The sequence below is a fragment of the Humulus lupulus genome, chromosome 5 (assembly GCF_963169125.1).
Source record: "Humulus lupulus chromosome 5, drHumLupu1.1, whole genome shotgun sequence".
In the NCBI taxonomy this organism is placed as follows: Eukaryota; Viridiplantae; Streptophyta; class Magnoliopsida; order Rosales; family Cannabaceae; genus Humulus; species Humulus lupulus.
Window position 1 is genome coordinate 133,672,876 of NC_084797.1, and position 25,984 is coordinate 133,698,859.

General features: G+C 35.5%; 1 protein-coding gene, 1 non-coding gene and 1 pseudogene across 2 annotated transcripts; 2 read left to right on the top strand and 1 right to left on the bottom strand.

Moving 5' to 3' along the window:
- The first annotated feature begins 1,709 nt into the window (after positions 1–1,709).
- LOC133779494 (pyrophosphate--fructose 6-phosphate 1-phosphotransferase subunit beta 1-like) lies at positions 1,710–6,305 on the top strand (annotated as a pseudogene).
- A 437-nt stretch (positions 6,306–6,742) lies between these two features.
- On the top strand, positions 6,743–9,663 carry LOC133779495 (endo-1,3;1,4-beta-D-glucanase-like). Its single transcript, XM_062219449.1, has 6 exons — positions 6,743–7,042; positions 7,229–7,385; positions 7,883–7,904; positions 8,275–8,401; positions 8,667–8,794; positions 9,594–9,663. The coding sequence occupies exons 1-6, from the start codon at positions 6,986–6,988 to the stop codon at positions 9,661–9,663; spliced, it is 561 nt and encodes a 186-aa protein (XP_062075433.1). The 5' UTR covers positions 6,743–6,985.
- Positions 9,664–25,108: 15,445 nt separating this feature from the next.
- LOC133780799 (small nucleolar RNA R71) lies at positions 25,109–25,212 on the bottom strand. Its single transcript, XR_009869616.1, has one exon. It is a non-coding gene; the product is annotated as a small nucleolar RNA R71 (small nucleolar RNA).
- Between the last annotated feature and the right edge of the window lie 772 nt (positions 25,213–25,984).

Below are 25,984 nucleotides of genomic sequence, written 5' to 3' on the forward strand. Positions count from 1 at the left end.
TGGCGCCACATGAATAAACTTGAGGCGCCAAAATGAAATTTTTTTTTTGGTCTCATCTGCCAAATTCCCTAAATCTAAGTTACTCGAAAGATTTCTCTCAGCCTCCATCTCTCACTCTCGTCTCGTCTCTCCGCCCTCTCCGCCTCATGAAGTCTCTCTCGTCTCGTCTCTGCCTCACGAAGTCAACTTTTCGGCCAGCCGAGTTACCTCCGTCTACAGCGAGGTCCAGGCGAGTCGCATCGACCACGCCCTCCCTCTCCCTACCGTGCTCAGAAACCCCTACAAGATCGTCGAAGGACCACCTAGTTCCACGGCTGGCAATCCAGGTATTGGATCCACAGTTTTTCGTCGATTTAATTGGTTCTGTACACTATGATCTGTTACGAACACTTCCAATCTTTGTTTTGTTGATGGAAAAATTGCCGGAAAATAGTTAAATTAGGAAACCAAGAAATTTGTAGGTTTCGACTTAGTTTTAGTAAAACATAGCAATTTTTTTTAAATAATAAAAATTTATGCGGCTTCTCATTTTCATGTGGTTGTGTTTTTCTTTTTATGCTTCCAGATGAAATCGCAAAGCTTTTTCCTCAACTTTTCGCCCAGCCATCTGCCTTGGTGGTGCCGAGCGATTCTGACTCTAACGATTCGCAAAAAAAGTTGAAAATTGGTGTCGTTTTGTCGGGAGGCAAGGCACCTGGAGGGTACAATGTCATTTCTGGAATTTTTGGTGAGAAGTTTTTGTTATCATAATTCATTTTCTTGCAGTTAATAGTGTCCAGTATGGTTGAGTTCATTCATTCTGTGCTTCCTGGTAGATTACTTGCAGGAGCGTGAGGTCAAGCTGGAATCATGAAGGGCAAGTATGTGGAACTTACACCAGAATATATTTACCCGTACAGAAACCAGGTGAGAGTTTGGACTATGGTTTGGTTTTGTCATTTATGCAGTGGAGGTCCATGATCATGTGTAAAGATAGCTGCTTCTGAGTGTTCTAATTTGCTCAGAAGATATAGCGCATCCATTCTATTCTAGTGATTTCTACAAAATTCATACATGCGGCTGCTGGCATTTTAACCAAGATATCGCAAAGCTTTTTCCTCAACTTTTTGGCCAGCCATCTGCCTTGGTGGTGCCGAGCGATTCTGACTCTAACAATTCGCAGAAAAAGTTGAAAATTGGTGTCGTTTTTTCGGGAGGCCAGGCACCTGGAGGGCACAATGTCATTTCTAGAATTTTTGGTGAGAATTTTTGTTATCATAATTCATTTTCTTGCAGTTAATAGTGTCCAGTATGGTTGAGTTCATTCATTCTGTGCTTCCTGGTAGATTACTTGCAGGAGCGTGAGGTCCAGCTGGAATCATGAAGGGCAAGTATGTGGAACTTACACCAGAATATATTTACCCGTACAGAAACCAGGTGAGAGTTTGGACTATGGTTTGCTTTTGTCATTTATGCAGTGGAGGTCCATGATCATGTGTAAAGATAGCTGCTTCTGAGTGTTCTAATTTGCTCAGAAGATATAGCGTATCCATTCTATTCTAGTGATTTATACAAAATTCATACATGCAGCTGCTGGCATTTTAACCAAGATATTGTATTTGATTGGAGAAAATTTTCTTTTATCAGGGTGGTTTTGATATGATATGTAGTGGAAGAGATATGATTGAAACTCCAGAGCAGGTGACTTTTTTTTCTTTCTTCACAGTTTCATGTTAAGTTTTATTGACCCATTAAGTTCATAATAAATTGTTTAAATGGATTTTCCTTTTAGTTTCAACAAGCTGCAGATATTGCCGTGAAGCTTGATTTGGATGGACTTCTTGTTATTGGTGGGGATGACTCTAACACAAATGCCTGCCTCCTTGCTGAGAATTTCAGGTATATAACTAATTTTTTTCTTTCTAGAAAAATCTTGCTTGGCAGATGGAACTGTTGCCTGTATTTGTCCTCATATGTCATTCATGTAATCCATGAATCCATCCATTTTTTAGGTGCTTGTATCAGTTTATGGGACCCATCCAAATAGAATTTAGGGATTCTTTATCTAACAGTTCAACAGGGTTACAGGAGTCTTGCCTTTAACGCTGTTTCGTTGGTTTGTTTAACACAGTTTGGTTTTTTTTCTTTTGTTCAACCAGGGGAAAGAATTTGAAAACTCAGGTGATTGGGTGTCCAAAAACCATTGATGGTGACTTGAAATGCAAAGAAGTCCCAATAAGTTTTGGGTTTGATACTGCTTGCAAGGTGATTGCAACTAAAAGAAATTTTTTATTACTTGAACCCTTAAATTTCTTTGTGGTCCTTTCCATATATCGTGTAGGAAATTTTGGAGCAGCAATCTTTATTTTTTAGCAGATATGAACTTGAACCCCACTAGCTTGAAAATTTTATCCATGTACCTGATGATAATTTTATTTGTTGCAGCATTTTTTTTTCATTGCCACTGGGTTATATTTATATTCCTAGAATCATCTTATTTACTTGCTAATTCATTATGGTCATGAACTTATGAATTTACTTTAAGCATCAACCTTTACATGTTAAGAGAAGGAACTTCTCATAGAAAATTGTTTGCAGATCAGTTGGTTAATTGTTGTGTGGGCCATCAACTATAACTAGCAAGAAAGTTTGGTGACGCTATGTTTGATGAAATAAAGTATATTATTCAATGTACCTTGTCCTGCTTAAAAAACTAATTAGGTGTTAAAGTTATTATTCTAACAGGTTTATTTCCTGAGAAATTAAAAAAAAAAATACTTCATTGGATCATGTATATAATACTGACTTGATTAGCCTAAGTCTGGTTCTGCCTGATTTTCCTTGGCATGAATAGCGTGATACTTTCTATGATATGCAACTAACAGATACACTGAAGGAAACTAATAATAATGCGATGCACTTCATTTTATTCAGATATATGCAGAAATGATTGGAAATGTCATGATAGATGCCAGATCAACTGGAAAATATTATCACTGTAAGTATGCTGGTTGAAAGTCATGGAACATGTAGTGATTTAGCTTTTAGATTACATTTTAACCCATCTTATCTTTTGATTTGCACTCTACTGTGCTTAACGAAATTTAATTGTCAACTACAGTTGTGCGGCTTATGGGGTGTGCAGCTTCACACATAACACTTGAATGTGCTTTGCAAACTCATCCAAACATTACAATTGTTGGAGAAGAGGTACCTTTAAATGACTTGTCTTGCCTTGTATAGCTGCTCGATTAAAATTTATACAAATGCAGTTGCACATAGATGTTCTGGTATGTAGACAAGGTGCAGTGTCTTGATATGGAACACAATTTGAAAAGTTAATTTTGTTTAGTCGGTTCTATTTTTAGAATCAGTATCGTTATGTTAAAGGTGTGTCCACATTGGGTTCGAACTATTAGTATTGATAGTATGCATTACTAAGTTACTGTGACCTTAAAATCTATTTTTGCTGATTGGTCAATCTTGTAAAATGTCTCCATTTACTGTGACATGGTGCAAACCTGCTTTGCAACTATTCGCCATTTGAAAGAAAAATTATGAGACCTTGCTATTTCCTATTCATGGAGATATTTAAGATTTCTATACTGCATTGAAACTTTTTTTGTTAAGCAAAAGTTGTTGTTTGTAGATGAACCTGAAGTACTGTAATAGAGCTCTTTAAAAATATAATCTCATCATGTATTTATCCTGTGCAGGTTGCTGAAAAGAAGTTGACACTGAAAAATGTTACAGATTACATTGTTGATATAATCTCCAAACGTGCCGAACTTGGTTATAACTATGGTGTCATACTTATTCCTGAAGGTCTAATTGATTTCATTCCAGAGGTAAAATTCTCGATCATATTGCTTTGTAAATTTATTCTTCATTTTTTGTTTGTATATATTTTGACCCACATTACAGTCAATTGACATGTACTTTTTTGTAACTTTTGCAATTTGCAGGTGCAACAACTTATCGCAGAACTGAATGAAATTCTGGCCCATGAGGCTGTCGATGAAGATGGGCAATGGAAAAAGAAACTTGCTGATCAATCATTACAGCTTTTTGAATTTTTAACTTCAACAATCCAAGAGCAGTTGATGCTTGAAAGAGATCCTCATGGAAATGTTCAGGTATGTGCTATACATTACATTCAACTATTTCATTGTACTGTTCTGGATATATTATGCAGTATTGTTCATGTACAATTATTTTCATTAGGTTGCCAAAATAGTGACAGAGAAGATGCTTATTCAAATGGTTGAAACTGAATTGGAGAAAAGGAGTCAAGCAGGTGCATACAAAGGTGGATTCCAAGGATAGACTCACTTTTTTGGATATTTAATGTCTTTAGCCTAAATTAATTGAGAAAGTATATTAGATGTTCTTTTTATTCACTTCAATTTAATGCATGTCCTTTTTTTAAGCTAAAGGACTCTGTATATATTAAATATATCCATAAAGATAATTCTATTATTTATAGATAGATATACTAAATACCTAACCTCAGTTACATACTGAATATATTACTTTTTATAGTGGGTCTGTCTAAATTATGTTGGTTTTGAATTGTGCTCTATTTTAGATATGAATATGGCAGTGCTTGATTTGGCCATTTGCTTTATACTAAATTAGGGTTCCATTTTTATTGTTTTAGTGACCAAAAAGGGTTCCTTTCCTCCAGTATTATATATATATAAAGAGTATGATTCATTTTGACCAATTCTTTTGTTATACTGCCCTATTAGCTGGTTTGATTACAGCAATGATGTGTTCCTTTTATGTAATATTTCCTATAAAAATAGTAGTGGAATGCCTTCCTAATAAAAATGTCTGAAGTTTTTAAGATTCAATTGTGGAAATTCTGTATTGAATTTTTGGTTGTGATGCTGCCACTGAAGCTATTTTACCCAATTACTTTGCCAAATGGTTTTTTCATATGTCAATTTCATGTATGGACCTAGACTTGAGGTTAGATAATCATAAACTGAGGCTGCTATATCTGTTAGAGTCAGCCCAATTCAGCTACATACAGACAGCCATGACCTCCTCTATTAGACATTCTTATGACAAAAAACTTTATCCTTTAACATCCCTGAATCCCTCTTTTTGGTCTCATCTTTGGATTTGCTTGTGGGAAAAACATCAAAGTTAATCTTTTTACATTTGGACACTATATCTTAATATTAACAAGGATGAGTCATGGCAGTAATCAAACATTGAAATTTCACCTGTGACCTATCATTCTCAGCAAATGAGAAGGATTAGTGTGGCACGATCATCAATATCATCATATTCTTTCTATATTTTTTGTTTTAGTTTTAGTTTTTATTTTATTTTGCAATTAGGAAAGGTATTAGATGTGATAGGCCTCCAAGATGCTTCACGTATAGTAGGCAACAAAAGAATTAGATGTGAGAGCGAATTGGTATTTTGTTTTGGGTAGTGGTCCTTTATCCTTGGTTGGTTATGTTTCTAAATTCCTTTCATTTGCATTTGTCAGTCTTGTGTTATTTACTTTTCTTTCCAGTGAAATTTATATATTTGGACCTTGGCTATGTAGTTGATGTTTGTCTAGGTAGATATCTATTAAACAGTCAGTCTTAAACACTAAAACAGCGACTGTCTACATCACACATCTTTGTTTTTCTAAAAAAGTTATTATTATGTTTTCTATAGGTTAGTTTCCATTTCAAATTTAGTTTTCTGGCATTGTAGCCTGGTATAGAATTTGGTTGGGTTGCTCAAACTTGTGCTTATTAGTACTGTAATTGAGCAATCTGCTTTGAGGTTTCATGCTTTTACCATGTCGTGGTTGTGGTCTAAATTCTCTTATTTTGTGTGAAATTAATTCTAGCTGAATTTATGTTCTCTTTTACAGTTTCTAAATTGTGCGCAAAGAAGAATGCCGTGGGGAAGGAACAGGTGGCACAGCTTATAGATGACATATATAGGTTTGTCTTATATCTTGAACTATCTGATTCATAAAGTCACTGGATTCTACTCTTTTTGCTACTGTCTATTTTTTTTCCCTTAGAAAATACATTTTCCTGTTTCTCAGAAAAATGCAAGTGTCTGCAGCCCCTGATTTAGCGTCAAAGGGACAGGGTGTCTCAGATAGCAGTAATGTGAAAGTCAAAGGGGAAATTGATGATCACTCTTTTCAGTTAGAAACAAAGGTTCGGTGCCTCTGTGGGATTTCATCAGAAAAGGAATCAATGATCAAGGTATTTGTCACACACTTTGTTTTCGTTCCTCTTAATGTTGCTTATGTTCCTCTTAATGTTGCTTATGTTTTCTGTTGTGTATTTAAGTATATTTAAGTGGTCCCTGTTTTAGTCTCAAAAAATAGAGTGGTCAGTCTCGAGTGACTTTCTCCAAACTGAAATGTGAGGAGGAGCACTTGGATAGATATAGCCTCCTATATGTCAAGACACAAGTATGAAAAGTTTTTTTGAAAACGTAAAAAATAAATTAACTAATTTGTGAATTGGTTAATTAATTGGGGAACGTGTAAATATTTTAATAATTATAAAACAAAAATGAAACTACTTAAACCTTGGTCAATGGTCATTTCATTCAATGGCTTCACTAAGAGTGCGCCCATAATATGGCCAAGCCAAGTGGGCGCTGATGTCTAAATCGGTTGAGGACATTTGATGTTAGTCTTGCAATATGGCCAACTTTTTCTGAATGAATTATGCATTTCGATTATAAAAATATAAAAATAATTGCTTAAAAAAGTCAGTTCAAATTTGATCAATTTTAAAAAAATAAAATAAAGACCAACTAATACTATCCTCCCTTTTTAATAATTCATCCATTAAATATGATTATAAAAATATTAAACAAAACAAAATAAATACAATGACTTTTTTTTTTTACTTCTTCTCTCACGTCTCACCCTCTGTCTCTCTCCCTCCTCCTTCCCACATTTCTGTTCTCATTTCTCTTCTCTAATTGTTCTTCATAAGAAGGTTTTATTTGGTGGTGGCCACAGAGCATGGGCTCCCTAATTTTGTGGTGGACTCTTATTGTTCAAATGCTGTCATTTTTTTGTGTAAGAAAGATTATGTTCCTTACTGATTTATTAGATAGTGTGATTCTCCCTTATACCCAGGACTGACTGGGTTTTTGGGTTTCAGATTGTTTAGCAAATGTTCAAATCTTGTTCTTCCTCTTAAAGAAAAAAATAAATCTGTTATCTTCTTCTTCTTCTTCTGAAACTGATATACTAACTATACAGTGGAGCAGTGGAGCAGGACCTTTGTGTTGCTCAGACCCTCCAATCCTTGATCCACACAGTGGAGCAGGCCATGTCGAGAAACTTGGTGGCCTTCCCACCTATGTCATCGGTTCTCCCTACTCTAAGCATGCTGCTGTTCTTATTTCTGATGTATATGGTAATTTTATCATTATTTTGTTCTTATTTAAGCTTTTTATTATATTGGGTTCTTACTAATTTGATCACTTGCCCTGGCTTGAAATTCTGTGTCACTACTGTTCTTTTGGATAAATTTTTCATTTTGTTTGATGGGTTCTCAATTTTAGTTCCTGTAGACTAATGGGTTTGTTGGACTTTGCTTGTTTGAATTTCTTTTCTCTCCTTTTGACAATATATTCTTATTCAACTTTCTTTGAGCAAAAATGGGTTTAATAGGGAAAAAGATGCATACTTTTTTCTTTTTTGAAGAAGAAAAAGATGCATACTGAAGTTTGTGATTTGAAGACTATTCACTTACTCTGTACATAATCTTAAGATTAGGTGTTTTAATTTATTCATTTATTCTTTAGTCTCTTTCTCGTTCCCTGCTTAGTATTTTTGTGATAGCTTTTAATTAGTGTGATTTATATTCCATCTTCATCACCAAACTCATACTTTTTATGTGTAATATTGCAAGATATCAAGCTCCAAACTTAAGGTATAGTTATCACTGTATCGTGTGATGTACTGGATTAAATTGGTGGGATCAGAATGCTTTTTTAATTTACAATATTTGATTAGAAGGAAATTTTACGTAAAGGACCATTCAAGTTCACTATTTTTTTCTTACTAGCTCTCCATCTATCTATAATATTTGGGAACCATAAAACTATAAGAATTGTTATTTAGGTACTTTGCGGCACAAACCAACCATTTGAGTTACCTCTCATGGATTGTTAAGACTCGCTATTAAGCACTTGCATGACAGTTTTTTTTTCTTTTTTGTTTGAGAAAAATAAGTTGTGATTTGTATTAATGATGTTCTGTGCCCTCTTGAAAACTAATACAAGCTTATACCTATTGTAAAGGAAAGTGGCCGACAAAGTCGCAGCTGCTGGATTCTTTGTGGCCGTTCCTGACTTCTTGAAGGGGGATCCTTTTGTTCGTGCAGATACTAAAAGGCCTATGAGCGTTTGGATTAAAGATCATAGCACGGTTGGTTCTAGTGTTTTGATTCATACTTGATAGTCCTTAATATTAGTAATAGATACTTAAGATTGTTTCTGGTGAGTTAGTTGAAAGTTTTCATGTTGTGGGCTCTGCAAAATTAATTCTAGATTCAGCTAGGCCAATAGATGTTATTGTTAGCATCTTAATCTTTCCTAACTGTCAAGTTAATTTAACCTCTAGAAGCATTTGTTGTACTCTAGTATTAAAACTCTCTTAGACTTGTTCTGAAACCTTTTGCTTGTTCCAATAGGACGAGGGATTTGAATTTGCCAAAGTAGTGATTCAAGATTTGAAAAATAGAGGCTATTCTGCAATAGGTGCTGCAGGCTTTTGTTGGGGTGGTAAGTTTGTTGACATACTTCTTTGTTTTCCATTATGGTATCTAGATGACATTTTGGCAAATTCGACAATAAGAAAAAACAGTATTCATAACACTTAAAAACTGCTAACTGGGACTATTGATAGCACTTCTGAAAATGCTAACATAGCCCCTGTTATTAAAAGTCCAGTCTTTTCTATAACATTTTTTGAATGTTATGTTCGTTGTTATCTTAAACTATTCAATAACACATTTTTAGGTGCTATAATATTGAAATAATAACATTTAGATAGAGTTTTTGGTTATAAATTTAAAGTTTAATCTTGTGCTTTTTTCATAACACTTTTCAACTGTTACATTTGATTATTTTGATAACATTTTTAGTTTGTTATATTATATAAACCATAACGATTTTTTATGCTTATAATATGTTTCTAAATCATAACATATTAAGGTTTTTTATTGTGATAATGGTACTTATAAGTTTTTTTTCTAATTAAAAGATTTTCATTATTGTATTTTGATAAAAAAAAATCAAAATTAATCATAAAATATAATTCTCAATAGATTGATAAACCATAAGTATTACATTAAACAATAACTAATTCAAACTCTGAATGTGTCTATTTCATGAGATCTTAGTTCTAACTTAAGTTTGAAAGCATAACATAATAAAGTTTTATAATCTTGAAATTTTTTTACTTCAAAAATGAAAAACAAAAAATTACAAGATACACAAAAGTAAACCATGCATGAAACTTGCTCCATCCTTCAATTCATCATCCTTTGTGCACTTGTCTTTGTTGTGAGTCCATTTGTTGTGCACTTGTCATATACCTGTTTCCCTTTCTTCCACAGGTCCATGTGTAATCCTCTTTGCAATAAAGCGAGTTGTAGTCCACAAAAGGCCTATTGCTGTAAAATCTGACTTAAACAATAAAAAGGAAGAAGGAGATGAGAAATCATTAAAATTACAGGGAAAAAAAATATCAAAAGCATGAGCACTTCAATGAGGGGAGGCAAAAAAAACAATACAACATTATTAACAAAGGAATTGTAGTCTTACATTTTTCTTCCATCAATTATGGCTGAATTTCAAGTGCCGACTCATTCTCAGAGTCGTCATCATCACTAAGAGATAAATCAAGAAAATACAGAGTATTAATAGAAACTAGCGAGATCTCTAACAATCAATGCGATATCACATACCATAGAAATATCATAGAAGTCTGTCATGAATACACAACAGCTGAATAAAGCTTTTGATGACAGAATAGGGATGCAAAACTTGAATTGATAAATGGAATATAAGTAAAGGAAAACAATCAAGGCCAGTTAAATGCATACCTAACAACCATATACTTCACACTAGTTAAAACAGAACATTTCACAAATGACAAATATGGAATAGAATATAGAAATAAGTTGAGACAACTGCAGTTATATAAATATATATATAGAGAGAGAAAGAGACCTTTTCTGAACTATGAGGCCTTGAAAGTGAGTATCAAAATCTAAAATTCCAGAGCTTAACTGGTCAGAAACCATTGATGCTTCTGCTGCTTCAGCAACGCCCAAAAGCTTTAAACACTCATTCCAACACTCAGCACCCCTCCATTGAAGCTTAGCTGCAAGACCATAGTACCCAACATCATTAACATCTTACATGAACACCCTATTACATTAACTGCAATTTGTCTAAGAATTTGGCCAACTAGAACTAAATAAGTTAATTTCAAATTTAAATGTTGTATTTATCTTTCCTAAAACTTCATAGAAAAAAATAAAAATACTATTCAATGCAACGGTACCCTAGTCGCATTGAAGTCCCCGCTGTTACAACACCATGCCCACAGTCCCACCTCCATGCTAACATCTGCAACAACAGAGAAAGAAAGAGAGAGAATGAGATCGTGGGTGAGAGGGAAAGAACTAAATCTGGAGACACAAACAGATGTACATATATCCTTGTATATATATAATACCTATACATGAAATAAATACATCAAAATAGAACAACATCAAAGTAGAAACAGAACTAAGAAAACTTAAGAAAAAATAGGACAGAAATGGCAAAATAGACAATGAGAGTCACTAAGGAGGGACAAGTGACTAGCATAACAACCAAATAATAATCGCACCACACTTAATTCATAGTAACTGCTCTTTAAAAGTTCTATGCATCTGCCTTTATATAATATGCAATGTCCTAATGGGAATTTATATTTGGAAAGACAACCAAAGAAAAAAAAGTTACTTTTTGTAAACAAAAGTAGACCCTACAAGCAAACAAAATTAACAGAAAACAGATGAAATATTGAATACACCATAACAGATGGAAATACTCATCACAAGCTAAAATGACATGGTGAAAACTTATAAGAAATCAAGCTATAGAATCATGCCTTGTGTAGTCATGATAGCAACAAAAAGGATTATGCCAACAGGTTGCACCTTAAAAAAATGCCAAGCTTTATGCATTTTAATTTCTCATTAAGACCTGGCTAAAAGCATTGAAGCAATCAATACAAAATATTATATTACCACTGTGTCAAAAAGCAATCAGTTGAATATTTATATTAGATGAAATTAGCGCATAAATGATCAACTCTTAATAATGGACCCATTCTAAAGATACTTTCATCTTTTACCAAAACATTGATAAGTGCTTATAGTAACTCTTAAAAAAACCATATTAATTATCAAAAGCATCAAACAAAGAAGCCTAAATATGATTTTGATTAAGAGCTTATCCAATTTTAGTTTAAGGATCAGGTTGTTTAGTTCTACCTCTTTTTATGAATTCCTACTTTGTAGGACTCAGCTAAGCGGCTGAAGTAATTCTTTTGTTTCTTAGTGAAGTGGATTTAACAATGTTTTAGTGTTTCCTTCCTTAACCAGCTTTACTCGTTATGTAATCTTCCTTTCATCTTATTCTTTGTTTTATCATTTTATTCTTCTTTTGACGATATGATTTTGACAACTTGTAAGTTTCAAATTAACTTCATAACTATTACTAATTTTTTAAAGAAAACATACTAATCTATATATTAAAATTTATCAAAGTGCACCAGACACTGTATAAGACTAAAAATATTCATGTCCAGTCATTTCTACTGAAATCCAGTCCAAAGGTTTATTTAAATAACTAACTTCTTCGTGTGACTGGAGAATACATACCACAAGCGTAAAGCAAGCAACTAATGGCATACAGAATAGTTAGCTGAATACAGTAAGTTGTCCCCTGAAACACGGACATCATATTGCCCTAGTAGTTTTTTTAGAAACAAAGGACCACAACTTGTATTATTACTGACAAGAATAATACAAATAGAAGAAGGTGTACAAAGATATTGCCCTAATAGTTAAGTGAAAAAATTTGAACGAATTCATCATAAAGTGTTTCCTTTAGTCCAATTCATCTCAAACATAAGTTTTTACAATTATTTGATAATAGAAACTGAGCTAACATCAAAGAATTAAAACACACAAAAATAAAAACATTAATTAAAAGTGAGAGAAAAGAAACCTGAGAAGCAGTTGGTGCAATAGGCCTAGGGAAAAATACATTTCCTTTGCTTTCTTCCCCTCCATGCTGCAAAGAATGCATCTCAGATTCAGACTTGCTTGTGTTTTCCATCCAATCTGCTGAAAGGGTCCGCATATCAGAAAGAATCCTGAAAATTAGCAATCAAATCAATATATAAGTTATTAGGAACATCCTACTCGTAATACAACTAATATACATAATAGGATATTAAATGAATTAGCCTTGAAATTCAGGAAAGGAAATATTTTCATTTGGAAATTTGTTGTGTCTTACTAGTGTAATGATTCTAGGCATAGTGTATATCAGGGTAGCATCAACTTTTTAGATGGAATGTCCAATTGAGTCAATCAAAGTAAATAACAAATATGTTAACCATTTAAATAACTAAAAACAAAGTAAAATCCCACCTAGAGAGATCCTTCTTCTTCTTAAAGGTAGTCCTCAACATAGTAGCCAATGTATTCTGGACAAAATCCTGGACCTCTGCATGTATTGTTTCCCATAAAGCATCAGCCACCAATGTATCACATTGCTGCATCATGGATCCAATGCTTTTAACATAGCTAACAAGTTTAACCAGGGCTTTCCTTTCCTCTGAACTGTAATTATACATATGTATCAAGTGAGAAGCTAAAATCTCAAACCATATAAACAAAGCTAAGCCGGCAACAGCTGTCTACCCATGTAAATTATATAAACCAATTACATTAGTAAATGTACTGAAATGTGGGTATATCAATGTGAACCTCCTACTATAATTTATAGTAATGCTCTACAACATATTGCAAAGAAGAATATATATATTTAGGCAACTATTTCAGTTATGTGTGCGTATATCCATGCATATAACTCAACGTAATTCCATTGTTCACATTAGCAATAATCTATTCATAATATCTACATTTATTTTTAAGCAGAAAAAGCAAAAATGAGATGTTTTAACCAAAAGGGTGCCCTGCCTTCTTGTAATTTATTCCAAAAATCTATTAACTCATTGCCAAGAGATTGAGCTCAAAAGGTAGCACAAACTACACAATCGTAGTTCTCAAATATCCAAAAAAAAAAAAACTAATATTGAAAAATTTGCATTAGAAAATCTTCCTCAAATTTCCCTCGTTCACTTAGGCAAATTAAAAAAACTCAGTTGAGCAATTAAGAAATATATTAAGTTTCAAATTTGGCATTAAGGGAAAGCATAATTAAAAGATTATACTTTCTTAACTTATAAAATGCAGTAAATCTGACACCCCCATCCTAATATTGTCCAAATTTTCCATACTTCACGTCTTCTAGTGAATTGAACCCAAAAATAAAGTTAAAAAACCAAATTCGAATTGCGGCAAAAAAGTCAATCCCATAACTATCATATTTCTAAATCATGCATACTTATACTTACTTCAAGGACAGTTCAATTCTGTTCACACTACCAGTTGGCATTCTTATGGTCTTTAGTAGAAATATCACCCAAAAATGAGTCTTTCAGTAAATTAATCAAAGAGTTTCAAGAAAAACGAATGAAACATACCCAAAAACAAAGCAAGTAATAGACAAAATTATGGACTGTCCAATACTCAAAAATAGAACTCATATATATGTATGCTGTCCATAAACACTGAGAGACATATCAGAGGAGTCATGACAGCAATATAATTCACAGTTTATTTCAAAGGATACAATATAATATAATTGGTTTCAACATCAACATCCATACGAAATGGTTTTTCTTTCCTTGTTAGATTCAAAATACATTTGTTTGTCTCATAACAATCAATATGGGACTAATTGTATCGCTTAAAACTGCTTAAAACACCTCTTTGCTCAGGAAATTGATTAAAAACCTTTATCTCATAATCAAACAACTCTGGGAAAAACAAACATAAGGAACTGCCCCAAAAATATAGCAACGGCAAGGTATACTTAGACAAACATCACAAAATACACTGAAAAAAAAAATAGAAAGACTGATTCAATCAATAAATAAAAATTCACATAGTTGGTGTTTAGGGAAAAACCATAATCATAAGAGCCAAAAACATAAACTTTCATCTTTAGATTGTTAAGGTAACGAAAAATTGGATAAAAACACATTAAAGTTGGATTATATGTAAATGAAAATCATATTAAATCACAAATTGCATCTGATTTTGGGATGTAGAATTTGCACTAAAAATAAGATGATACTATAGAGATGAAAAAGTCACAAATTTTTTATTATGAAAAAGAATTATCTATTGTTGGAACTTCATGAATAATGATTATTTATTTGATTTTTTTTTTGTCAATTACAAGTTTAAATTATGATTAGAGACATTCAAAAAACAAAAATGGGAAAAAGATAAGGGTTCATAAAACAATAGTCAAATCACAATAAATATAACAAAAACACAATTAAATGATTTAAACTCAACAAGATAAGAGAACCACATGTGTTGTAGTGATTCTTCCTCATTTATAGCTAATTCTTGCACTAAAGGATTCAATTTAATTGATGAAGACCAGAGAAAAATCAGTCTTTACAACACAAAAGCTACAGAAATTCAAGATCAGAAAAGTATTTGATTAAATTGCAATGTAATAAATCCAATTTGTTAATAATACTCCATAACTTAACTCTTTTATTTAGGAAAGAGAGCTAAGCAAAACATCCATGTTCAGATTTTTTGTATAATCAAAGACCAAAACAGAGTGTAAGTGCCACCAGACAAACAAGACAACATATATACACAGAGGGCACTAGCACAATTTTGACTAATTATATATAAATGTATCTTGCATTATACCCAAAGCCATGTTTGTTGACAAAAAATCTTTTAGAAACATTAGTGTCATTGATCAAAGTTTTATCCACTACTAAATATGAGGTACTACATTTTTTTAACTTAAAATAAAAAAATAAAAATGCATATTGTTCTAACATAGCATATCTCAATATATGGAGCTAATCTAGACAACAAGGAAAATTACGAAAACATTAATGTGGATCCTATCTAGAGATTTGAAGGCCAAGTAGGTAGCACAGCAAGCATACAACAAACAAGGCTCATTTGGCCAAAAATAGCAAATTCTATAAAAGAAAATATATCCATCCAATACACCATAATACAAAAGCATAAAAAGCTCAATTCAAAAGTCCTTTAAAGCTTTAACCTCAATCTATGGAGCTAATCTATAGTTAATTGACAATAAAATATATACAAATCAATAATCTTAGCTTAGAAAATTTTAACCTCTTGAAATAAGAACAAGATTAGAACTTGAATACATAGAAAATAAAAAACAAAAAAGAAAAGTTAGGAACTTGAAAGTACCTGCAAAGAGATTTCATTTCTTCTTTCCTCCCAAATTTTATAAGCCTTTCTCTCTTAGAAGCTACAATAGTCTTTCTTATTCACAACTCCCAATCAACTGCCATAAAAAAACACCACAACTTTAGATAGTCAAGAGAAATTTCTTATTAAAAGAGGGTACTCATTAATTATGAAAATAAAAAACCTTCCTTTGTGTTTAGAAGTTCTTGAAGTGTAGGAGGCACTTTTCTGTAAAGAACTGCAGCTTCGAGGCTCTATTCTGTAAAGAACTGTAGCTTCAACCTTGAAGAATTCTGCAATCCTTTCTATTAATATCTGCAGCTTTCATGAATTTTTTCAAGTTCTGCCCAATATATAGATTTCATCATATAGGAACCATCCAGAGAGGGAATTTTTTTGGAGAAAATACTAAAATGGATACAAGATTACCCTAATTTTAAATGATAAAATTGATCCATCATTTGACATAAAATACATATTAATTTGGATAAATAACATGTTTTACTGTGGAAAGTTGTTTATTTTTATTTGCTTTTAAAAAATACCCACAAAAGTTGAAGTCTTTATGGGAGAAAAAGAAAACTTACACCCGAAATTCTAATGCTCAGAAAAAAGAAGAGGCATTTATTAAACCTTAATTTTTTTTCCAAAGCTAGAACTAGTCGACCCAACATAGATTTTCAACTTTCTCAGTCAAACATGATAATATATATAACCCCAAATTGAGAACCACGAAAGAACAGATATATCGAGAATCAAAAAGAAATCCACAGATAATAACAAGATTCAAAAAGAAGATATACCTAGATTCAAGAACAAACATTTGATGTGGTAAACAACATATGAAAATTAAACAATGTAAAAAAAATTAATACCCTCATACGAAGACTGCGTCCACCACAAATGGCAAGGTTAGCCACCAAAAGAGCACATATATATTACTCGGAGATCGTGAGCTCAAGCACCGCCGCACCCACGCCGTAGACCCACCACCGCAAGCACCGTCGAACCCACGAGTGAGCCACGCCGTAGACCCACGAGTCAAGGCTCCCTGTCACACGACCCAAGCCGCGGACCCCATCACCTTGTTACACACCTGCAACAAACAGGGAGAAAGAAAGAAAGATTGAACGAGAGAGTTTCTGAGAGAGAAAGATAGAGCATGAGAGAGAAACAGAGGAGGCGTAGGGTTATTTGGGATTTTTTGGCTTTTGTCTTTCATTTGGCGCCTAAGTGAATAATTTACCGCCTAATAAAATTTTTAGTCGTGTCAAACAATAGCGTTTTTTAAAATATGTTATATTTTAATGTAATATATGGGCATAATTGTTGTAGTGTTGTAGTGGAAGTCTCACTATCTCCCAAACATATAATTTTGTGTACTGGTCAGCCTAGTAGGTAGTCTTAACTAGTAGGAAATGGGATCACTTAGTTAGCCTGTCTACTATTACCTAAGTAGAGTCATGTTTTTTTGTGGTCCTAGGTAACCCTACCACAAAATACATTGCTATGTCTTCCCATTTCCTTTTTGAAATGTAAAGTTGCTAAAGTAGCCTTGCTTGCCTTTGGTGTTCTACTTTCACTTGCTGACATGTCAAACACCTGCCAACAAACTCAGCAACATCTTTCTTCATTACAGGCCACCAATACAATGCTTTAAGGTCTCGGTACATCTTTGTCGACCCAAGATGTAAGGAATAGGGTGTTGTATGCGCCTCTTTCATAATACTTGCCTTAATCTCATCATTGTTAGGTACACAGATCCTATCCTTATATCGCAACAATCCTTCATTAGACATTGTGAAGTTGTCGCTACCACTCTCTTGTACCAAAGCCTCTTGCTTCATTAGGGCTTCATCTATCTTCTACCATTCTCTAATCTGTTCTAATAGGGAGGCCTATTGAGTGACGTTTGCTAGGCTTCCTGTCACTAACCCAACACTAGTTTTAATAATTTCTTTCTACAGAGGTCACTCTATTGCACACAAAGTTGAGACATTTCCATGTCCTCGCCTACTCAATGCATTTTCCATCACATTGGCCTTGCGTGGGTGGTATAGAATTTCACAATCATAGTCCTTTACTAGTTCTAACCACCTCTATTGTCTCATATTTAGCTCTTTATGGGAGAAGAAGTACTTCAGACTTTTATAATCGGTGTATATCTCACACTTATCTCCATAAAGGTGGTGTCTCCATAACTTTAGTGCAAACACTAGTGATGCCAATTCAAGGTCGTGGGTGGGGTATCTCTTCTCATAATCCTTGAGCTATCTTGAGTAGTAAGCTACTACCTTCCCATTCTGCATCAACACACATCCCAAGCCATTCTTGGATGCATCACAATACACCATGAATTTATCTCCTTCAGTCGGAACACAAAGGATCGGTGCAGAGATTAACTTATCCTTCATGGTATGAAAATTCTCTTCACACTTCTCAGTCCATGTCAACTTTTGGTGTTTGCGAGTCAGGTTGGTCAAGGGTGTGGCAATTTTAGCGAAATTCTCAACAAACTTCTGGTAGTAACCCACTAACCCTAAGAAGCTTCGAACCTCTAAGGCATTCATGGGTTTGGGCCAGTCTTTATTGGCCTCGATCTTTGTTGGATTCATTGATATTCCATTCTTGGACATTATATGCCCAAGGAAAGTCACTTGTTCCAGACAAAATTCCCTGTTACAAAACATAGCATAAAGTTGGTGCTCTCGTAGTCTATTAAGTGTCAACCTCAGGTGCTCCTTATTCTCCTCCTTATTCTTTGAGTAAATAAGGATATCATATATAAACACTGCTACGAATTTATCCAAGTAGTTTTAAACACCTTGTTCTTCATGTCCATAAATGACGCTGGGGTGTTAGTGAGTCCAAAAGACATCACTAAAAATTCATAGTGCCCGTAGCAAGTTCTGAATGTTGTTATAGGAATATCTCTTTCCTTCACCTTTAGCTGATGATACCCGGATCTTAGATCAATCTTTGAGAACATTGATGCCTCTTATAGTTGATCAAAGAGGTCATCTATCTTAGGCAAAGGTTATTTGTTCTTAATCGTGACCTTATTGATTTCTCAGTAATCGATACACATTCTCACACTTTTTTCTTTCCTTTTCACTAACAAGATTGATGCTCCCCATGGCGAATGACTAGGTCGTATGGATCCCTTGTCCAAAAATTCCTGTAGCTGGGTTTTCAGTTCCTTCAAACTATACATGTGCCGTTCGGTAGGGTGCTTTGGATATTTGAGCTGCATATGGTGCAAGTTCAATCATAAATTTGATTTCTATATCTGGGGGTAAACCTAGTAAGTCCTCAGGTACCACCTCTGGGAACTTACAAACAATGTGAACATTCTCTTGTTTTAGAACGGTGTCTCTAGATTTATCCATCACATTTTCCAAAAATGTTGAATACCCATGTTGCATCATGTTCCAAGCTTCTAGCGCAGACACGGTGTGTAGCGTCCCAAATTTTCTAATAAGGCTTAGGGCCTTGATTAGTGTGCTTGGAGGGCAATAATTTATTTAATTACGTTAATATGTGAATTTAATGATTATGTGATTAGAAATGCATGTTTAGGTGAATTAAATATACATGTGGGCCCCATTTGGCTATTAGGGGCATATTTGTAATTTGAACCCGTTGAGGGTATGATTTTGAGCTATGTGCGGTGTTTCCGGCATGGGGAGATCTTGTCCCGCGGTGTTAGGAGAGAGTCACGAAATTGGTGTTTAGTTGTGAAATTGGTAACTACTAGTAACCTGAGAATTAGTGTTGTTACTTAAATAATAAGTAAAAGGTGGTATTTCTGCAAAGAGTGAAAGGACTAGATTTTCCTTGAGGTATAGGAAAGATGTGTGTTAGAATGGTCTTTTGGGCATTAGGTAGATAAATCTTGGCTAAAGGAAAACTATACACGTTCAAACACTCTCATATCATATTCACTTAGCTTCTCAAGAATTCTAGGGAGAAAAGGGAAAGATCAAGCTTAAGGATTTTGATGGTTTGAGGGATTTGGAGTAGATTCAAGCTGTGGAGGAGGATTTACAGCTACCAAGCCTTAAGAAATTCAAAATCCAAGAAATGGTAAGAGCTTCATTTGTTTGTTTTGTGTATTGCTTGATGTTCTTGAGAGTTTTGGACTTTTGATTTCTGAATTTGGGTTTTGGGATAAGTTTTGAGGAACTTAAGCTTGAGGATGGAAGCTTGGAGTGGCATTGGAGGTAGCCTAAGGTCAAAATCTGATCAAAAGTTAAGGATTCCTTCAAGTTTTGAAAAGTTTCTGGTTTTGTTTAAGTTTCTGTTGAATTTTAAACCATTGATATAAATTGAGTTTAGGTGTGAGTTTGGATTGGTTTTTGATGCATATATGTTGCTTATGTGGTGTTATTTGGAGTTTTGGACCCTTTGGGACTTGGGTACACTTGGGGCATTACTTGGGTGAGTTTTGGCTCGGGGAAAAAATGATGGAAAAACCCAGTTTTCTCAGTTTGCGTAGGAGCATCGCAACCCTGTTCTTCTAAGCTGTGACGCTGGGATTATTCAAGACAGGTAGCCCATGCTGAGTACCGCGGCGCCTGTATGGCTGTGCCACGGTGCTAGGCCATTTTCAGGGCCTTGAATCTTATGGTTTTAGGGCTTAGACCCAGGGGGCTCGGGGGACGTTTTCACCACCCCGTGTGGGGGAAATGGGAGATCCCAAGAGCACGGGATTAGTTCCAGGGATTAATTATAAAATCAGGTAGTAACAAGAACATTACTTGTGGTGTGTGACTAGGTTACCGCTGGGACTCAGGAGAGGATCGTTCTCGGAGGTCGTGATTGCTTTCCTAACTGCTAGCACTCGGATTAAAGGTAAGAAAACTGGTGTAACCATAGAGTAGGGTGTGTCCCTCTTTCTTGTATTGAGGGACGTAGCCCTATTTTTTGTATTGCGGGGCGTGGCCCTATTGACTGAATTGCAGGGTGTAGCCCTAATGTCTAAGTTTAGTAAATGTTTAATTATATGTTGTTATTTTGTTATGCGGTGTATATTTGTGAGTGAACGGCAGGAAGCCAAGTACGGCAAGGGGTCGAGACTGGTTTTGAGCACACGGAGTAGAAGCCATTAGGCTGAGACCCTCCAAGGATGCAGGAGTCATCCTCTCAATGAAGACCACGAACCCAGGGCCTAGTAAAGCACCTGGGACGGCATGGGCACTATGTGTTTAGCCTGTTGGCTGTTTTGTTATATGTTGATGGTGTATATGCATATGTTATTTGTTTTGGGCTGAGTTTTCTTACTGGGCTTTTGCTCACGGGTGCTCTATGGTGCAGGTCAGGGCCAAGGAAAGGTGGACCAACCATGAGTTTGGAGCGACGGGTACATGTTCGGCCTACCTGGCTACCACGGCCAGGGTGATTTTGGGGAAAGTTCTGTAATGGTTGTTTTGTCGCATAGGTCGACTTTGGTTGTATGTTTTGAGATGTAATGAATTATTTTTAAAACAGTATTTCGGGATCCTAAATGTATAACGCTTCACGATTTCAATGAATGCCATATTTTATACCTAACGTCTTTCAACAACTTTTATTTCAATTCAGTCACACTTTTAACCTAAAACCTCGATTAGCATGCTAATGGCAAATTTTTAACTCACTAAGTAACGACTTTGAGGGAGTAGGGCATTATAACTTGGTATCAGAGGGAGCCAAGGTTTATGGTTCTTAGAGATTGACCGAACATGTATGCTCGCTGCCAGTGACAAGCTTGACTTAGGGTTGGTGGGTAAAATTGAATTATATGTTTAATTGCTTTTTAAAGTGCCCTGTTTGCTTGAGTATTTATATAGATCATGATAAATGAGTTGACATATACATGATGCTAGGGCATGGCCCCTTGATTATTGTATGTAATTTGTGTTTTGTGGATTTGTTGATTGTGGTTGGTTGATGTGAATTGGGAGGTGGTTTTGGATGTTGTTATCATGCCTGATAAGCAGCGTCATTGATTGTAGGCATATTGTGAGAATGCCTCAACAATCAATTAGACTCCGCGGCAATAGGGCAGAGGATGACAACCAAGGTGAAGACCCTCCACCTGTCCCACCGAATTGGCAACAGTTATTTGCCGAGATGGAAGCTAGACCTCATCAAATAGAAGAAGAACTTCGACAGTTGAGGCAACATGCCCCTCCTTAGGACATAGGGTTGCAGGTTCCACAGGCTGTGGCACCAGTGCCACCCTAGCCTGTAGTGAAGAATAGGTGGGAACCTTTGTATGAGAGGTTCAAGAAACAACATCCTCCCACCTTCGAGGGTGGACCAGACCCACTGTGGGCAGAGCAGTGGATGAAAATGATTTTTTCCATTTTAGATTTCATGAGAGTAGAAGGAAATGAGAGAGTAGCTTGTGCCAGCTACATGTTGAGAGAAGACTCCCGCATCTGGTGGGATGTTGTGTCACAGAGAAGGAATATTGCAGTTATGAACTAGAAAGAGTTCAGAAATATATTCAATGAAAAGTATTACAGTGTCGCAGTCCGAGTTGCAAAGGTTGATGAGTTTACCAACCTGAATCAGAACTGTATGACAGTAACTAAGTATGCATTGAAGTTTGATCGGTTGGCAAAGTTTGTGTCGGATCTAGTGCCAACTGACACGGTACGAAGAGATCGGTTTGTGCAGGGACTAAATTTCATGATCGCCCATGAAGTCAAGATAACCTTGAATCCATGGACTACCACTTACGCACAGGTAGTGGACAAGGCCCTTACAGCTGAGGGGGTCAAGGATATAATATGGAGAGAGGGCGCTACTAGGCACGATGCTCGGAGGATGGTTCCTCCTTTTACTGGGTCTAGTTGGGGATGTGGCCCCAGCGAGCAGAAGAGAAAGGCCCCAGATTCTTTTGTTCCTCCTGGTCTAGATAGGAGGGCACGGGGTGCTTTCAGTGGCCATCAAGGCGGGGGAGACAACTAGAGGATTTTCCTAGTGTGTTCTCAATGCAGACGACGACATTAGGGTGAGTGCAGGATTAGGGCCTGCTTTACTTGAGGGAGCATTAACCATTTGAGGAATGATTGCCCATAAGCCAAAATGGAAGAGCCGAAATAGAGTGATAGTCTCGCTCCTGCCAGAGTATTTACCTTGACCTATACTGAGGCTAAGGCTAGCCCCTCGGTTGTGACAGGTCAGATTTCTAGTGTTGGTTCTTCTTTTACTGCATTGATTGATTCAGGGGCTACTCATTCATTTGTTTCTGCTAGAGTGATAGATCAGCTTTATAGACCTAGTGATTCATATGCTAGAGGATTTCAGACTTTGTTGCCAACTGGGGAATTGGTAGTCTCTAGGAGATGGGTTAGACCATTGCTAATAGAGATAGACAATAGAGATTTGTCTGTTGATTTGATTGAGTTAGCGATGGATAACTTCGATATGATCTTGGGGATGGATTGGTTATCGAAGTATGGGGCGACGATTGACTGTAAGCGCATGATAAGTGAATTTTAGAATCACTTATTAGTGCCATTTTATATCTAATTTGTAGGTGTCTAGGTTGCTTTGTTTGGTTTTATGCTTGTGTTGTGTATGTGTAGGGTCCAAGGAGAAGTGGTGCAAAGTTCGTACAAAACGAGAGTGAAACGGAGAAAAAATGAAAAAATTGTGAAAGTTCGGCCCCTTGTTCTAGCCCTGCAGCCCTGTCCTGAAGAATAAACATTCCACAATTTGCCAAGGTGCTGCAGCGCCATCATCAGGGGCAGCAGTGCAAGTTTTGACTTGAATTAGGGCTACAGCGCCATCATCAGGGGCTGCAGTACCTGACTGTTACAGAGAACGTGTCTTTGGCCTTCCAGTAGTGCAACAACGCCTGTTTGAGGGGCAACAGCACCCGGATCCGTACGAAAAGTTTAAGTTACGATTTTTGAAGGGCAAAAGCAGTCTTTTTGAGGGGATATAAAAGGAAAAGCATAATTAGGGTTCTAATTACGTTTTTGGAGGAGATTAGACATGGGATTACATGCTTGGAAAGGAAAAAGGAGGATAGAATTCATCAACATCACCATCATTACATCTAGTTTCTTTCTTCCTCCTTTTATTTTAGTTTTTAATTATGAACAACTACATTGCTATTGTGTTTAAGTTTGTAATGGAGAACTAAACTCCTTTTGTGCTAGAGTATTAGATGGATCTATTTTGATTATTGAATTAAGGTTTTTATTATTATCTTTATCAAGTTCTTCTTGTTTGTTCATATTTTCTTGATTTAATTTTTTCATATTAATGTTTGGCCATCATTATTGTAAATTAAGATCTAGGGTTTATGCTTCAGAGAGATAACTTATATTGGACATAGGAAGATTTGACATAGTGTGATTGTGAGATTGAGAGATTCCTTGAACTCTATGAATTTGGCTTAGAAGAGTTTTTGCTTAATGACTTGAGTAATTAATAGCGAATAGAGATATCATATTGACTAATTGAGATTAATTGCATATATGCTTGAGAAAGATATATGCATTATATTAGAATTCTAGAAATTACAAATGAGGAGAACTAATTAGGATAATAAAGAAACCATGTTCATAATTAAATAGTGAAATCATTACTCTAGTACATTTATCTTTTATCTAATCACTTTCCAAGATCATTAGCTTCTATTATTTTGTTATTTCATTATCTTTATTTTATTGTTTGAGTTATTTGTTGAATTTTCTAATTAAAATTATAGACTTAAAAGTTATAGTAATTGGTGAATTAAATATTTAATCCATGTGGGTTCGACATCTTTTAAATTAAAACTGTATTGCAATACACCGCACACTTGCGGTAGAAAAATCTGTATCAAGTTTTTGGCGCCATTGCCAGGGATTAAAACTAATTTTACTAATATTGAAACTTTAAGTCTTGATTTTAAATTAGATTTTAATTTGTTTTCTTACTAACGTTATAGATTGTGCTTGTGTTCTCAGTATATGCGAAAGAATATGAGTTCTACACCTGTTGAGCCTTTGAATCGTGAAATTGAGCACACACTCCGTCAGTTGAGAACTAAGAAAAGGACTGAAGAGCTTAATATGGACAACAACGAGGTGAACGACATTGGTGACAATGGCATTAATAATAATTAACTAGCAGCTGGTGGGGCTCCTCTTACTCCAGCGCAGCGGGCAGTGCGTGACTTTTGCATGCATGCTGTGAATGAAAATCTCACTGGAATAGCAAATCCAGCCATTGCTGCCAACAACTTTGAACTGAAACCTTCACTAATCAACATGGTGCAGCAAAATTAGTTTGGGGGTTTAGCTACTGAAGACCCTAACATTCACTTGGCCATATTTCTGGAGGTATGTGCCACAGTGAAGATGAATGGCGTTACTGATGATGCCATCATATTGCGTCTCTTCCCTTTCTCCTTGAGGGATAGATCCAAGAGTTGGTTCCAATCTTTACAGCCTGGAACAATTACAACATGGGGTGAGATGGCAAGAAAGTTCCTGATTTAGTTTTTCCCTCCTTCCAAGTCAGGCCAATTACGCAGTGATATTGGGAAATTTAAAAAATTAGAGCAAGAACCAGTCTATGAGGCTTGGGAAAGGTTTAAGGACTTAATACGACGTTGCCCACATCATGGTTATCAAAAGTGGATGCAAGTTTAGATTTTTTATCAAGGGTTAAATGCTCCAACACGAACAATAGTTGATGCTGCTGGAGGGGGTAATCTATTAGCCAAGACAGCTGATGAAGCCTTCACTTTGATGGAGGAAATGGCTACCAACAGTTATCAGTGGCCCAATGAGAGGTCAGGCCCAAGGAAAGTTGCTGGGTTATATGAAGTTGATCAGATGACAGCCATGCATGCCCAAATTGCTGCTTTACAAACCCAAATGGCTGCTCTATCAGCGCAAAAGAATCCAACGGTTATGGAGAGTGTAGTAGCGGCTGCTGCAATGCAGGGGCAAGATATGAGTCCAGAACAAGCCCAGTTTATGGCAAACCGCTCCATCCCCAATAATTACAGAAGCAACAACATGCCTAATTATTATCATCCAAGATTGCGCAACCATGAAAATTTCTATTATGCTAATAATAAAAATGTGTTGCAACCACCTCCGGGATTCAATTCTCAACAGCAACAAGAGAAAAAGCAATCATTGGAAGACATTTTGGGAACTTTTATTATGGAGTCTAACAAGAGGTTTGGAAAAAATGAAGCAAGACTCGACAATATAGAAACCCATATGACTAACATGGGTGCTTCAATAAAGAAAAATGAGACTCAAGTGCGCCAATTAGCTAATACTATGAATTCTAATCAGAAGGGAAGTTTTCCTAGTGACACTGTGGTAAATCCAAAGGAATCGTGCCAAGCAATTTCTTTGAGAAGTGGTAAGGTGCTTAATGAGGGT